The sequence below is a fragment of the Cuculus canorus genome, chromosome 19 (assembly GCF_017976375.1).
Source record: "Cuculus canorus isolate bCucCan1 chromosome 19, bCucCan1.pri, whole genome shotgun sequence".
In the NCBI taxonomy this organism is placed as follows: Eukaryota; Metazoa; Chordata; class Aves; order Cuculiformes; family Cuculidae; genus Cuculus; species Cuculus canorus.
This window is the reverse complement of record NC_071419.1, coordinates 6,476,400-6,488,663: the sequence shown is the minus strand read 5'-3', so window position 1 is coordinate 6,488,663 and position 12,264 is coordinate 6,476,400. Positions and strand designations below refer to the sequence as shown.

The 12,264-nt window shown below is 39.5% G+C and overlaps 1 protein-coding gene across 9 annotated transcripts in view; it reads left to right on the top strand.

Annotated features, from left to right (window-relative positions):
- Nucleotides 1-12,264, top strand: part of SPTAN1 (spectrin alpha, non-erythrocytic 1) — a 51,096-nt gene that overhangs the window by 25,195 nt on the left and 13,637 nt on the right. For 4 of the 9 annotated variants that reach the window (XM_054084457.1, XM_054084461.1, XM_054084459.1 and 1 more), the window contains exons 23-37: nucleotides 907-966; nucleotides 3,170-3,368; nucleotides 4,591-4,695; nucleotides 5,473-5,496; nucleotides 5,844-5,879; nucleotides 7,652-7,699; nucleotides 8,288-8,379; nucleotides 8,505-8,649; nucleotides 8,769-8,950; nucleotides 9,130-9,229; nucleotides 9,366-9,563; nucleotides 9,687-9,833; nucleotides 10,386-10,489; nucleotides 10,612-10,774; nucleotides 11,239-11,253. In XM_054084457.1, the coding sequence (XP_053940432.1) occupies nucleotides 907-966; nucleotides 3,170-3,368; nucleotides 4,591-4,695; nucleotides 5,473-5,496; nucleotides 5,844-5,879; nucleotides 7,652-7,699; nucleotides 8,288-8,379; nucleotides 8,505-8,649; nucleotides 8,769-8,950; nucleotides 9,130-9,229; nucleotides 9,366-9,563; nucleotides 9,687-9,833; nucleotides 10,386-10,489; nucleotides 10,612-10,774; nucleotides 11,239-11,253 (1,618 nt within the window). The remainder of the gene's footprint in view (nucleotides 1-906; nucleotides 967-3,169; nucleotides 3,369-4,590; nucleotides 4,696-5,472; nucleotides 5,497-5,843; nucleotides 5,880-7,651; nucleotides 7,700-8,287; nucleotides 8,380-8,504; nucleotides 8,650-8,768; nucleotides 8,951-9,129; nucleotides 9,230-9,365; nucleotides 9,564-9,686; nucleotides 9,834-10,385; nucleotides 10,490-10,611; nucleotides 10,775-11,238; nucleotides 11,254-12,264) is intronic. The other 5 variants (XM_054084463.1, XM_054084458.1, XM_054084460.1 and 2 more) reach the window with 3 other exon arrangements.

Below are 12,264 nucleotides of genomic sequence, written 5' to 3'. Positions count from 1 at the left end.
TGACTACATTGGCACTAGCTTATTACTCTCTTTCCTGAGTGCCATTATTTGTTGCCTTTATATGGGCTAAAATATACACGCCTCCTTTTTTTTTTTTGAAGAGGAACATGCCATCACAAATAGAGAAAGCTGTATGGCCGCTTTGGTAATGATCTCCTGAAACACATGGTGGTTGTAGATTAGTTCAAGAAAGGGCTGTGGGCGATAGCTGTGAGCTACTGGCTCATCTTATCAAGCCACTTGGAAGCCAAAGCTCAAAGTTTTATGCATACTCCCATCTGTTTGCACAGCTCCGCTGTCATTCTGCGCAAGAATTTCTTCCCACGCAGTTGTTTTGAGTCACCAGTTATGACAGTGACATACAGTAATCGCTAGTTTTAGCTCTAGTATTAAAAAACAAAACAAAAAAAAAAAACACCCAACCAAAACCACACAGAAAAAAGACCCCCCAAAACAAACAAACGAATAAAATTATTAATAAAAAAGCTTGTACCGGTGAGAAGAAGGGAGGCTGGAAAGCTGTGGCAAGTTGTTCAAGGTTTCAATAACATGCCGTTCTCTATGAGTTTGTGTGCTGCTTTTAAGAACTAGAACAGCTGCACCTTTTTTAGAGCCAGGGAGAGGGGAGTGCCCTTTTGTTTACAATAACATGGCACAAAGGTCAGTAAATGAGGAGACCTTATAGAGAGAGTTCAACTGTACTGCTGATGATTCCTTATGTGAATTGTACTCCTGGTCCGATTTGCTTTGTTTGCTTCTGAATGACACCTAATTTTCTCCATTTAAATGTAACTCTTGACCATCTCCTACCACAGACAACCCATGGATGGAGCTGCTGCTTTCATTATTTTTGTTAATCTGACTAATTTTTTGCATGCATTTGCTGTGCTCCCTCTGTCTGTGCAGGACTCTCATAACTAAGGAGGTCGGCAGTGTATCTCTGCGTATGAAACAGGTCGAAGAACTGTGAGTAGGATTAGCCCTTTCTAAACCATGCTGTCTTCATGCTGTCACTGTTCATTCTCCCTTGGTTTGTGTCTTTCTTTGGGAAAACTGCTCCGAAGAAACATGAAGGAAGCAATTTCTGCAGTGTGAATTACTTTAGCTTAGATAAGTGTTGTGGTGTTTCGTGTGCTCTGTGTAGCCAGCCAGCTGCGCATCTTGTTGGTCACCTCTGTGCTGCTAAATTGGTCAATGGTGTTGATTTCCATTGTGCGGATTTTGCATACTGAATGAGGTTTTAATGATATCCAGCCTGTTCTCTTAAAAAGCATATCTTGCATTTTCTGAGGTGCCCATAGAAATATTACTTTGTTTCTATATCTACTGTATATATAGCAAGTATAACATCACAGGAGTACCTTGGCAATTGGGAAGGGTGTGGTCATCAGAGTTAAAAGTGACATTCATGCTGGGTAGTCAAAAGGCATCGGCTTCTTTATATAGGATGGTCTTTATTATTTGTAACATTAACTTAATTTTCAAAATTGTATTCAAGTTTTCTGGAAAAAAAAGACCAAATTTGCATTATGATCTTGGAAGTTGCTGGGAGATCCAAAGCAAGAGTGTTCACTGGCTGTGCCTGACTGTCTTCCAATAGAGAATATGATTGAGAATCGGAAGTGGAAGTATTGTGTTAATCTCTGAAGTGTTGCAAAGCGACTTTGAGGGAAGGTCTGCTGATAAAGGAACTTTGCCTTAGATCATACATGAACTTTGCAAGTGTTTAATGCCTGAAGTTGTATGCTGAGGCAAACTTCCACAGTAGGGGCAGGCTTCAAAACAGTGTGTTCTGTATGCAGTAGCTCATTCAAATAGAGGTAGAATGTTTCAATTCAAACCCAATACAGAAGATTGTCAGTTCTTTTTTTTATCCAGCCTTACACCAGGATGGACAGGAAACCACAAAGTCTCTGCTTCCATGGAAAGAATTAGAGTTGATTATCATTTTTATGTATAGCCCAGGGCAGCAAGGATTTTCTTCAGCAGGGTTGTGATCTCTGAGTTACTGGTTAGGAAAACAAAGAGTTCAATGATGTAGCAGGTTAGGAGGTGCAGTTGTTCAGTATTTGCCTGCATGTTCCACGGTGGGAAATGAAACTGTTGTAAGGCTGCCCTTTCCTGTTTGAGGCCCCTGCAGGTATCTCAGCAGTGTCTTAGGTTATTTGATTTAGTAGCATCAAAAAGGGTATCCTTGTGGCTTAATAATGAGACTCATTTGTGGCTGTTGATCACTGCAGGAGGGCAATGTGCAATCTGAGTCAAGATATTAAAAAAAATTCAGAAGCGGCTGGAATATCTGATCTTTGGAAAGCTTAAAATAGGGGAGCAGTAAGAATGGGTGTTAGTGTGTGGCTTTTCTGAATGCGAGTTCTTTAAAACAGTCACTATACATTATGAAAGAGATCTGCAATTTAGTTTACTATAAAAACTTCATTGGCTTTTCTAAAGTTAGTTACCAGAAATTGAATAGAAGACACCATTTTTCTTGTGGTTTTAAGTAAATGGCTGGTCTTCCGAGGTTTATTTGCTCATTCAAACCAATTAAACATTTTAGAGGCTTTACATTCATTCTAATGCAAACGAGGAATGATTTCACTAGTGATGTTGGGAATTCCAGAGATACAAACCCACTGTTGAAGTGTTTAAGTCAAACAGAAATGAGTTTTACGGATTTCCCAGTTGAATATAGTTGTGTCAGCAAAGAAATAACACCTGGTTTTAAACGTTCAGCCGATTTTACATAAAATAATGTCTAGATTTATGTCCAATAGCTGGGAGGCCAGTGGATTTTAATAATGTGATGGCAAACTTGATGTTCTATAGAAAAACACTTTCTAGAAAGTAGGACTCTATGGAGTATTCCTGCACTGCAGCGCTGCTGTAGCTTGAGAGCCTACCCTGACCTGAGCTGTGATTTGGGTTTGCTTTTGTCCGATGAAATGCTGCATGCGAGAGGTCTTGTTTTGGTGTGTGTATCAACATAGAGGAGAAGCACGTAGAGTTTACATCTATTTAATCGTCTGCGAGTAGATCATTCTGTAGAAGAACAGCACGTGGAGTGCAGGGATTTCCCACTTCTTTGGTGATACCAGTACTTGGTTAATTGTTGTGACTCTGCTCTTTCCCAATCTGACTGCCCCCTACTTTCCTTTTCTCCTTGTCCCAGGTATCACTCTCTTTTGGAGCTGGGAGAAAAACGTAAAGGCATGCTGGAAAAGAGCTGCAAAAAGTTTATGCTTTTCCGTGAAGCTAATGAGCTTCAGCAGTGGATCAATGAGAAGGAAGCAGCGCTCACAAATGAGGAAGTGGGTGCCGATCTGGAGCAGGTGGAGGTGCTACAGAAGAAATTTGATGATTTTCAGAAGGTATGCTGTAATGCTGCATAATGTATGTGTTTAGGCTTTCTGATCATATATCCATAATAATTTTTTTATAGCTGATCATGGTTGAGAAGGAAACAAAGCTTTCATTTGGAATAAAGGGATGTATATGCTTTTGTAAATTTTATTTTGCGAGCATGGTGAAAATGCCATATTCGGGCTCCTTCGATTGGTGCAGTCTCCAGGTTGCTATACACTTCCCAGCTCTTAGAGAATTGAAACGTCCAAATATAGAGCCTGCCGAGCTTTGGAGGAATTCCATTTTGTGTAAAGTATAACCTTTAGTTAAGCTGTTTCTCTTCCTTTTTATTGAAAGAAAAGATACATTTGAGTTTCTATCTATAGAGTTTTTCCCTAAGATAAGAAAAAATAATTCTCTGCTTTGGAAGGCTGGTAGGCTTCCAGATTTATTTTTTCTCCCACTGTTTGCAGTACTGGTCAGTTATTATTTTTCTTGGCATGAGGTGTGAAAGAATTGCTTGGGCAGGTATGTTATTTCTGTCCACTGTGCTAGGAGACTGAGCACTGAAGTGCAAGGATGCCTGGCCTTGCGCATTAGAGAAGGCAGTGATTTGGCAGTTCTGTGGACATGATCATGTTTACAGCCTGAAATCTGGCTAACAAACCATTTGAGCCAACCTGCTGATGTAGGTGGGAAGATGATAGCAGTTACTGGATTTGGGTTCTTTTAAAATAAGCTGATGGTTGAAATGAAAATGTCACCTATTAAAATCCAAGTGCAAGTTTCCACTACTTTTTTAACCAGGCTCCCTTTTTGCCTTATAGAAAGCACTCAGTCAGTTTGTTTGACTGGCAGCTTTTAAGTGTCTTAATAAAGCTACTTTTTAAGTTGACCCTTTAGCTTATTCATGCAGTAATATGGACGATAGCTTTAGATCTTTGTGCTGGTAATGTTGTATACTCGACAGTTTTAATAGTTAATCCCATCCCTGATTGCTAATTAACTCTCTGTATGGAAAACTCTGGTGCATTTCTTAATTCCGTTAATGCTTAGTGTTGGCAACTGAGATTGCTTGGCGTAGGCTCTCATGTTTTGTAAGTTCTGTTCAGTGGTAACTGAAGGTTAACTCTGCCAAATTCCAGCTGTTCACAAACCAATTACTTTTTGGCCCCCGTGATGTACCAATTTGACCCACGTTTTGCTTGTATGAATATTAATGCTGTGTTATTTCTCCCTTCTGTGTAGGACTTAAAGGCCAATGAGTCACGTCTGAAGGACATAAACAAGGTTGCAAATGACCTGGAATCAGAAGGGTTGATGGCAGATGAAGTGCAAGCAGTACAGCAACAGGTCCACTTTTTCTCTGGCTTGGTCTAATCCTCTTGAGAAGCAGATGACTTTCTTCCATTCTTTTGTCCGCTATCTTCCACTTTGCGTGTCGCTGCAAGACCCTAGCTGCTCATTTTTGCTCTCTGCTCTGGTAAACTGGTATTGTGACCAGAGGTACTTAATGCCTGTTCTGTAGTGTGGCCACCACAAGAGTGCCCTTTGAACTGTTTCTTTTTAGATAGTACCTACAGCAAACTGTACCTTCTGGATCTTTTTTCTTTTCTTTCTTTTAGGAATGGGAAGTCTTTAAAATAATATCGGTAGTCCTGGAGGGTCAGTGCACCAGCTTTGCTTCACATAAATTTGACATTTCAGCCATTATTTCTTTGCAAGAAAAGTGGTGAGGAGTGCTAGGGAAAGAGAAATAAAACAGAAGCTGAACTTACAGTGGAGGAATTTTGTGTGTGAGGGTTGTTACCTATTTTTTTTTGCCAGCTTTTCACATACTTGTGCTGTTTCTGTGAATAATTCTATCCAGTGCCGATAGAGTATGGAAGCAGCTTGTTTCTTTTCTGAGCTTTAAGATGCTGCAATGCAGTAGGTGATTGAAAGGTCAAACTCCAATTTCTGCTACATGTTTAGGTTGTGCGAGCAATGTAGAGGGTTATTGACACGCTGGCAATGAATTTGTAGAAGGATGGAAGTGTAGCTCCTATTTTCCCTTTCTCAAAAACGGTAATGGCTTTCTTTCTGTTAGAAAATAACCAGCTTTTTTTGTTTGTCGTCTTTCCTTTGCAGGAAGTCTATGGCATGATGCCTAGGGTAAGTGTTTAATTTCTGAGATGGGGTGGCAGTTATAACAGGTTTGGGATGTACAGGTAGAAGTTCAGCCATAATTGTAGTTAATTTCCATGAAGGAATTCAATAATGACTTTGAACGGACAAAAAAAGATGATCTTATCTTTGCCTTTATTTGTGAGGTGTGGGGTGAGACACTCAGGAAATGAATGCAGAGCAGGACAGCCCAAAATGATGCAAATACTTACTTGTAAAAGCTCATTTACTCTGTTAAGGATTGAAGAAGGAGAATTTCCAAAAATTTTTAGTATAGTCTGATATTTTTAGACCTTGCTTCTTATTTAAAGCTGTCTCTTTGCATTTTCAAACAGGATGAAACTGATTCTAAGACAGCCTCTCCTTGGAAGGTAGGTTCCATTACTTAGTAGCACTCAAAAGGAAAGTAAAACAAACTACAGGACATTTGTCTTTTTTAGATCATATACCACCTCATGTGCCCTTCTTTCATTTCTTTTTCTTTTTTGTAACTGTCCTCTTTTTTCTTTGACTGTTGAAAAAGTGATTTTTGATGGTGTTCTTACCTCAGCAAGCATTTAAATTGGTATCGATTTAGGGTTAGTGACTTCTAACTTTTTTTAGAAGTTTTGCTTGTTTACTTAAACAAGCAGGTTACAAATATTTGAGAATTCAGCTTCTCTCAATGTATAAAGGTGTCATAGGTGCTACTCTTTGTTTTAAAATTAAAAGATATCTAAGCCAAGTCAAGTGACTATGGCAGCTCTGTTTGCAGGTACTGTGAGAATAGCTGGGATAGACACAGAAATTGCCAGTTTGCCTCTATGCTGCAAAACTCTGGGGGTTTTGAGCTTATACTATACAACTGATTCCAGTTTTTATACCAACATTTTAGGTATTGCATGGCCACTAGATGTGAAATAGTCCCTGTTCACTCAGCGTGAGTTCTTTTTTTACATAGCAAGCAGAAAGAAGTGTGTTTATTCCTTAAAGTCCAAGCCCATTTACATCAATATTCCTTTAGTAAGGAATATGTTGTAGCGCCTAGCAGGATCTTTGTCTTCCATTATTCATCTGCAGCTTGTTTTCTACCATGGTTAGAAGTAGCCTTTCTCCGTTCATTAGTGGCTCACAGTGGAATCGCTGTCACCTGCTGATGCTCAGCAATATCTTGAATGTTTTTGACCTTACCCAACATGGTGCTTTTCCCTAGTGTATTTCATTCCCATGTTCCATGTCTTGCATCCACCCTCTTAGACTTAAAGCTGCTTGTACATCTTTTAAGCTGTGTGAATGTGGGAAAACCAGATAAGTATGCGATACTCTGACAGCACTGTAGAAAGTGCAGCCTTGCCAACAAGAATTGGTGATTTTTTTAGTATTTTTTATTCTGAACAGATTGTACACGTGTGTGTTGAATCCTAGGAGTCTCATAGTAACTAAGTTCTTCTCTGTGTATAGCTGCAAAGGGATGAGGTTTGCAAGTAATCAGTCACTGCTGGAAAAGTAGATTGCGTTTTAGAGAGAGCTGGTTATTTTTCTGATTAGCCTTCACCAATGTTGATGATGATCTTGAAATGTCTGAATTAACTGATAGGCCGATTTTTGCCACAAACTCAGCCAAGATGTAAACCGTTTACATATTTTAATTTTTTTTTTCCTGTCCCTGTGACTAAGGGTTTAGTGGTTTTAAATTCACTTATTGAATGTTGCTTCTAAATTTTCATCTTTGTCCTTATTAAGACTATGGGGTTTGTTTCAATTTTACACAGACAAGGTAGTACTCTACTCGTTTACAAATTTCTAACTCTTCTCACTCTGACCTATAATACCTTATGTATTGCAACTAATTATTCTTAGTTGCTTTTGTAATTGCCTTACCTTGATCTTCTCATTGTTTGCTTCTTTCATCTTAAATAAGTGTATTCAAAACACTGTTGTAAAGAAGTGTATAAAACTAAAGAATTCAAAAGTTTTTCACTGAAACACTTAAAATGCAGGGTATTTGGTTTTTTTCCTGCATTTTTTTGAGTTTTACAAAGTGTATTTTTGACCTAGGCTAAGTCATTATGGATTTTCAAGTTTTCTTTCAGTCTGACTTCGGTTGCAATTGTTTAGAGTTGACTTTAATGCTATATTTTTTTATTTCTGCCTTTTCGCACAGTCTGCACGTATGATGGTGCACACAGTGGCGACCTTTAACTCAATCAAGGTAATGATACAACATTTTCTCAGCTGATTTAAAGCCAAGAACAGCTTTTACCCTCTTTCTTTCTTTCTCTCTCATTACTCGTTATAAACCCTTTTGAATCAACTTCTTGAAAGAAGTATTGACACATGCAGCATTTGCATCAGGTTACGTCAGTATCTTACTATATACATAAAACAATTCAGGTTTGTAGCTCGGGAGAAACCCTTAAAGTAATGTTATCTAACCAGGCTATGGGAATGTGTGTGTTCTTCTGGAATTAAGCAGAATATAATAACCTTCACCTGCAGTGGATCTTACTGACCCCTTGATGAAGTTCATATACTATAGAATAAAGAAGTGTAGCTATTTTAGCAGGTCTCGCAGCATTGCTGTCGATATTCTCCTTATACCCCTGAAATAAAGCCTGTGAAAATGGACATGACAAAGGGGTTGTTGGTATCTTTCAAGTGTCAGCAGAATGAAGGAGGTGTGGATAAGCACGGTGAACAAAATATTACTAATTACTAATGCCAGCACAAGAGTTTCCTGTGCAAACAGAAAGGCTATAAAACTGATTTGCAGCATCAGCAGGGCTTGTTTGTTTTGTAGGAATTGAATGAACGCTGGAGGTCTCTGCAGCAGTTGGCAGAGGAGCGAAGCCAGCTGTTGGGCAGTGCCCATGAAGTCCAGAGATTCCACAGGTGAGGCGTTTTTATTGTATTTGGTCTTAATTCAGTGAAATGCTTTGTCTGTAAGAGTTCTAAAAATGTAGTTGGGACCTATTCTAAGCCAACCATATTTCGACCCTTCCCTTCACCCAAATCAGAGATGCTGATGAAACAAAAGAATGGATAGAGGAGAAGAATCAAGCATTAAATACAGACAACTATGGACACGACTTGGCCAGTGTGCAGGCTTTGCAGCGCAAACACGAAGGCTTTGAAAGGGACTTGGCAGCTCTTGGAGACAAGGTGAGGTGGTGAGGAGGACAAATCCCAAAGCTTTCTTTTTTTATCTAGCAGAACTAATTGAACTATAGAAAAGGTTCTTTTTGTCTTTGTGATGTTTATTTCCCTTCCACTAATTCTAGGTGAACTCTCTTGGTGAAACTGCCCAGCGTCTGATCCAGTCTCATCCAGAGTCTGCTGAAGATCTCCAAGAAAAATGTACTGAGCTTAATCAGGCTTGGAACAGCCTGGGAAAACGTGCTGATCAGCGCAAAGAGAAGCTTGGAGACTCTCATGACCTGCAGCGTTTCCTCAGCGACTTCAGGTAAAGATACTATCCCACTTAGCCCCATTTTGTCTGCATGGTATGTTACTAGTGAAGTAGATGTGGCTTTTTTTTCCACATGGATTTCTGGGGAGGGTTCTGAAAAAGGACTATTTTTTCCTGTTCTGACTGATTTCAATGGAGGGAGGGGAAACTTCACTGTTACTTTGTGTTTACAGGGACCTTATGTCTTGGATCAATGGAATTCGCGGCCTGGTCTCCTCTGATGAACTTGCAAAGGATGTGACTGGAGCTGAAGCTTTGTTGGAAAGGCATCAGGTATGTGAAAGATAAGGGTGTACCATAAACGTCAACGAATGTTTCTTTTCTGACACTTTCCCTTGAGACTTCCAGAAATAGATCAGTTCTGGCTCTGCTGACTATTTATTTAATAACTCATCTCTGTCCCTTGCAGGAACACCGCACTGAAATAGATGCGAGGGCTGGCACTTTCCAGGCATTTGAACAATTTGGTCAACAGCTTCTGGCTCACGGACACTATGCCAGCCCAGAGATCAAGGAGAAACTGGATATTCTGGATCAAGAACGGGCAGACCTAGAAAAGGCATGGGTCCAGCGCAGGATGATGCTAGACCAGTGCTTAGAACTACAGGTACTCTGCTGCATCTTTTGAAAGGAAAATAATTCTTCCTTGCACAAGGAAGTTTATTCTTTCATAGTGATGAGCAGTGCTCCTGGTCTGTCTTTCTCACACTTTGGAGTTTTTTCTCCGTAGCTGTTTCATCGGGACTGTGAACAAGCTGAGAACTGGATGGCTGCCCGAGAGGCCTTCCTGAATACAGAGGATAAAGGAGATTCATTAGACAGTGTGGAGGCACTCATCAAGAAACATGAAGATTTTGATAAAGCAATCAATGTCCAGGTGAGGACAGTAGCTGAAGTAGGGGGAAATAGTTCAGTTTTATGCAGGTTATTAGCAAAAGAAGTTACTACCATTCTGTGGCTTTTAAGGCTCAGTTATAAAAATTCAGCCATCTGGGATCTGCAGCAGAAGTGTAGAAGCGGTTGATGCAGATGGGGATGTATTTCACTGCCTACAAACTGTGTAGGAATAGTAGAAAGTATTTGTGTAGATCTCTTGCTTATTTTAAATGATTTTTTTCTTTACTTTTTTTTTAACAGCAGAAAAAAGGTATATTTTTCAGTTTCTTGTAACAGAAAGCTGCCTGCTTTTCTTGAGCGATCGCACTCCTGTAGCTTGAGGTCCAAAAGATACTTTTCCCCTAAATGCCACTGGTGAAAGATGTTCTGATTTGAACTCTCCAGTCTTGTAGAAAGTAGGCTTTCTTTATAGAGACACTTTTACAATAATCTATGTCTAAAGAGAGGAAAAAGTCTTGTTTTGTTCCAGATTGTGCTCATCACTTGACCATAAGGAACTGCAGCTGTAATTTATGGTTTGTGTTTTCAACAGGAGGAGAAAATTGCTGTCCTGCAGTCTTTTGCCGACCAGCTGATCTCTGCTGATCACTATGCAAAAGGTGTCATCGCTAACAGACGCAACGAGGTTCTGGACAGGTCAGTATTGCCCCATTACTGGCTGAAAGAGAAGGCTCTTGGGCAACATTTTGTAGCTGTTAAATGCGATGCCATGTGCAGTCCTAGTTTTTCATTCAAGGTATTTACTTAATTGTGTACAGGTGGCTCCGTCTGAAAGCTCAGATGATTGAAAAGAGATCGAAGCTAGGAGAATCACAGACACTCCAGCAGTTCAGTCGTGATGTGGATGAAATAGAAGCTTGGATCAGTGAAAAACTACAGACTGCAAGTGATGAGTCATATAAGGATCCCACAAATATCCAGGTAATGTGATTCTCAGCTCAAAAAAAAAAAAAGTAACTTTGCAAAACATAATCTGGTTCACAAAAATAGGCTCAGGTATTCTTGTTCAGTGATAACAGAACAATGCACCATGTTGGACATGGTCTCCCTTTAACAAGGAGAAAATGGAAGTTACATTATGCATGAGAGCAGACCCAGAATAGAACTTGCTTGGTAATTATTGATGCATATAATTAATAAGATATGTGGTATCTGCAGCAGCAAGTTTCCCGAAGAACCCCCTGAGGAGCTATTCTGTCTTTCTCCTAGATAATAAAACAAGGAAATGGAGTTCTTGGGTCTCATCTCTCTGTCATGTGCTAAAATGTGAAGTCTCATTTATTTTCAGTATTAAGGAATAATTAATTGGTTATCTCTGATGTTTTAATACTGGTTAATGAAGTAGTATGAATGCACTGAACTACTTCTCTCAATCTGTTTTATAGCTTTCCAAACTGCTGGTAAGTAGTTTGGACTAGCCCTGGTATGTGACTTGTTTTCTTTGTATAGCTTTATGTGTGAGCACAAGGCCTGATTGCAGTCTGCTCCATCCATCAGTTCATGCAATCTCTTCGTTTCCTTTTAGTTCTTGACTTACATCCAGGGCCACCTCTTGATATCCTCATGTTACGGGCGTGGCTTTTTTGTTAATGCCTATTCAGCATCATTTATTTATGTATTTGTTTTGCAGGTGTTCTGCATGATCTGTTTAATTTGTGGTGCATTAGTGATGTCCTTGGGTTTTTTTAGGAGTTAGACCACAGAAAAATGGGGTTTTGTTCACTTTTCTCAGAAATTTTGCTGTTGGGCCAAACAGGCTATTGTCTTTTTGGCTATTGTCTCCCTCCTGTCAGGATTCAGAGATCTGATGTTTGAGAACGTGGCGGTAATGCCGGCTCCGTTAGCTTGCATTTGTAGAGTCAAGTGCTGAAGATAGAGAACTCCACAAAATGATAGAGGTAGATGGCTTAGTTCTTGCAGCAGTAGCGTAGTAGGGTTTAATATAGAAGGAGCACTTCAGGAAAAGATATCAACCAGGGGGAAAGCTGATAGGACTTATAAGAATCCAAGAAGTGGAACAAAATTAGGATATCTGGAAAACGACAGAACAAAGAAAGGGAAAGCTTTGGAGTAAGAAAGGAAAGAATCATTGTTTGTCTCTTTAGGCTGTTGTATGTTACATTTGTATTTATTTTTTAGTTGAAAAAATTAGAATTGTGTAAACGGGTTTGGTCTTGGATTTGCTGTCATGGTAATTGTACAGAGATGTGAAATTGGCAGCTCTTTAATTGAATTTTAGGTGTTGGTAAATCTAGCTTTGAAGGAGATGGTTTTATAATCTCAGCATTTGGGATTTAACAGTTCCCAAAATAAAGCAGTTCATGCAGAATTTCTCACGCCAGCGCTATAGTATTTTCCATCTTTTATTTTTAGTCTAATGCTTCCTTTCATTCCATTCTCTCAGGGCATTG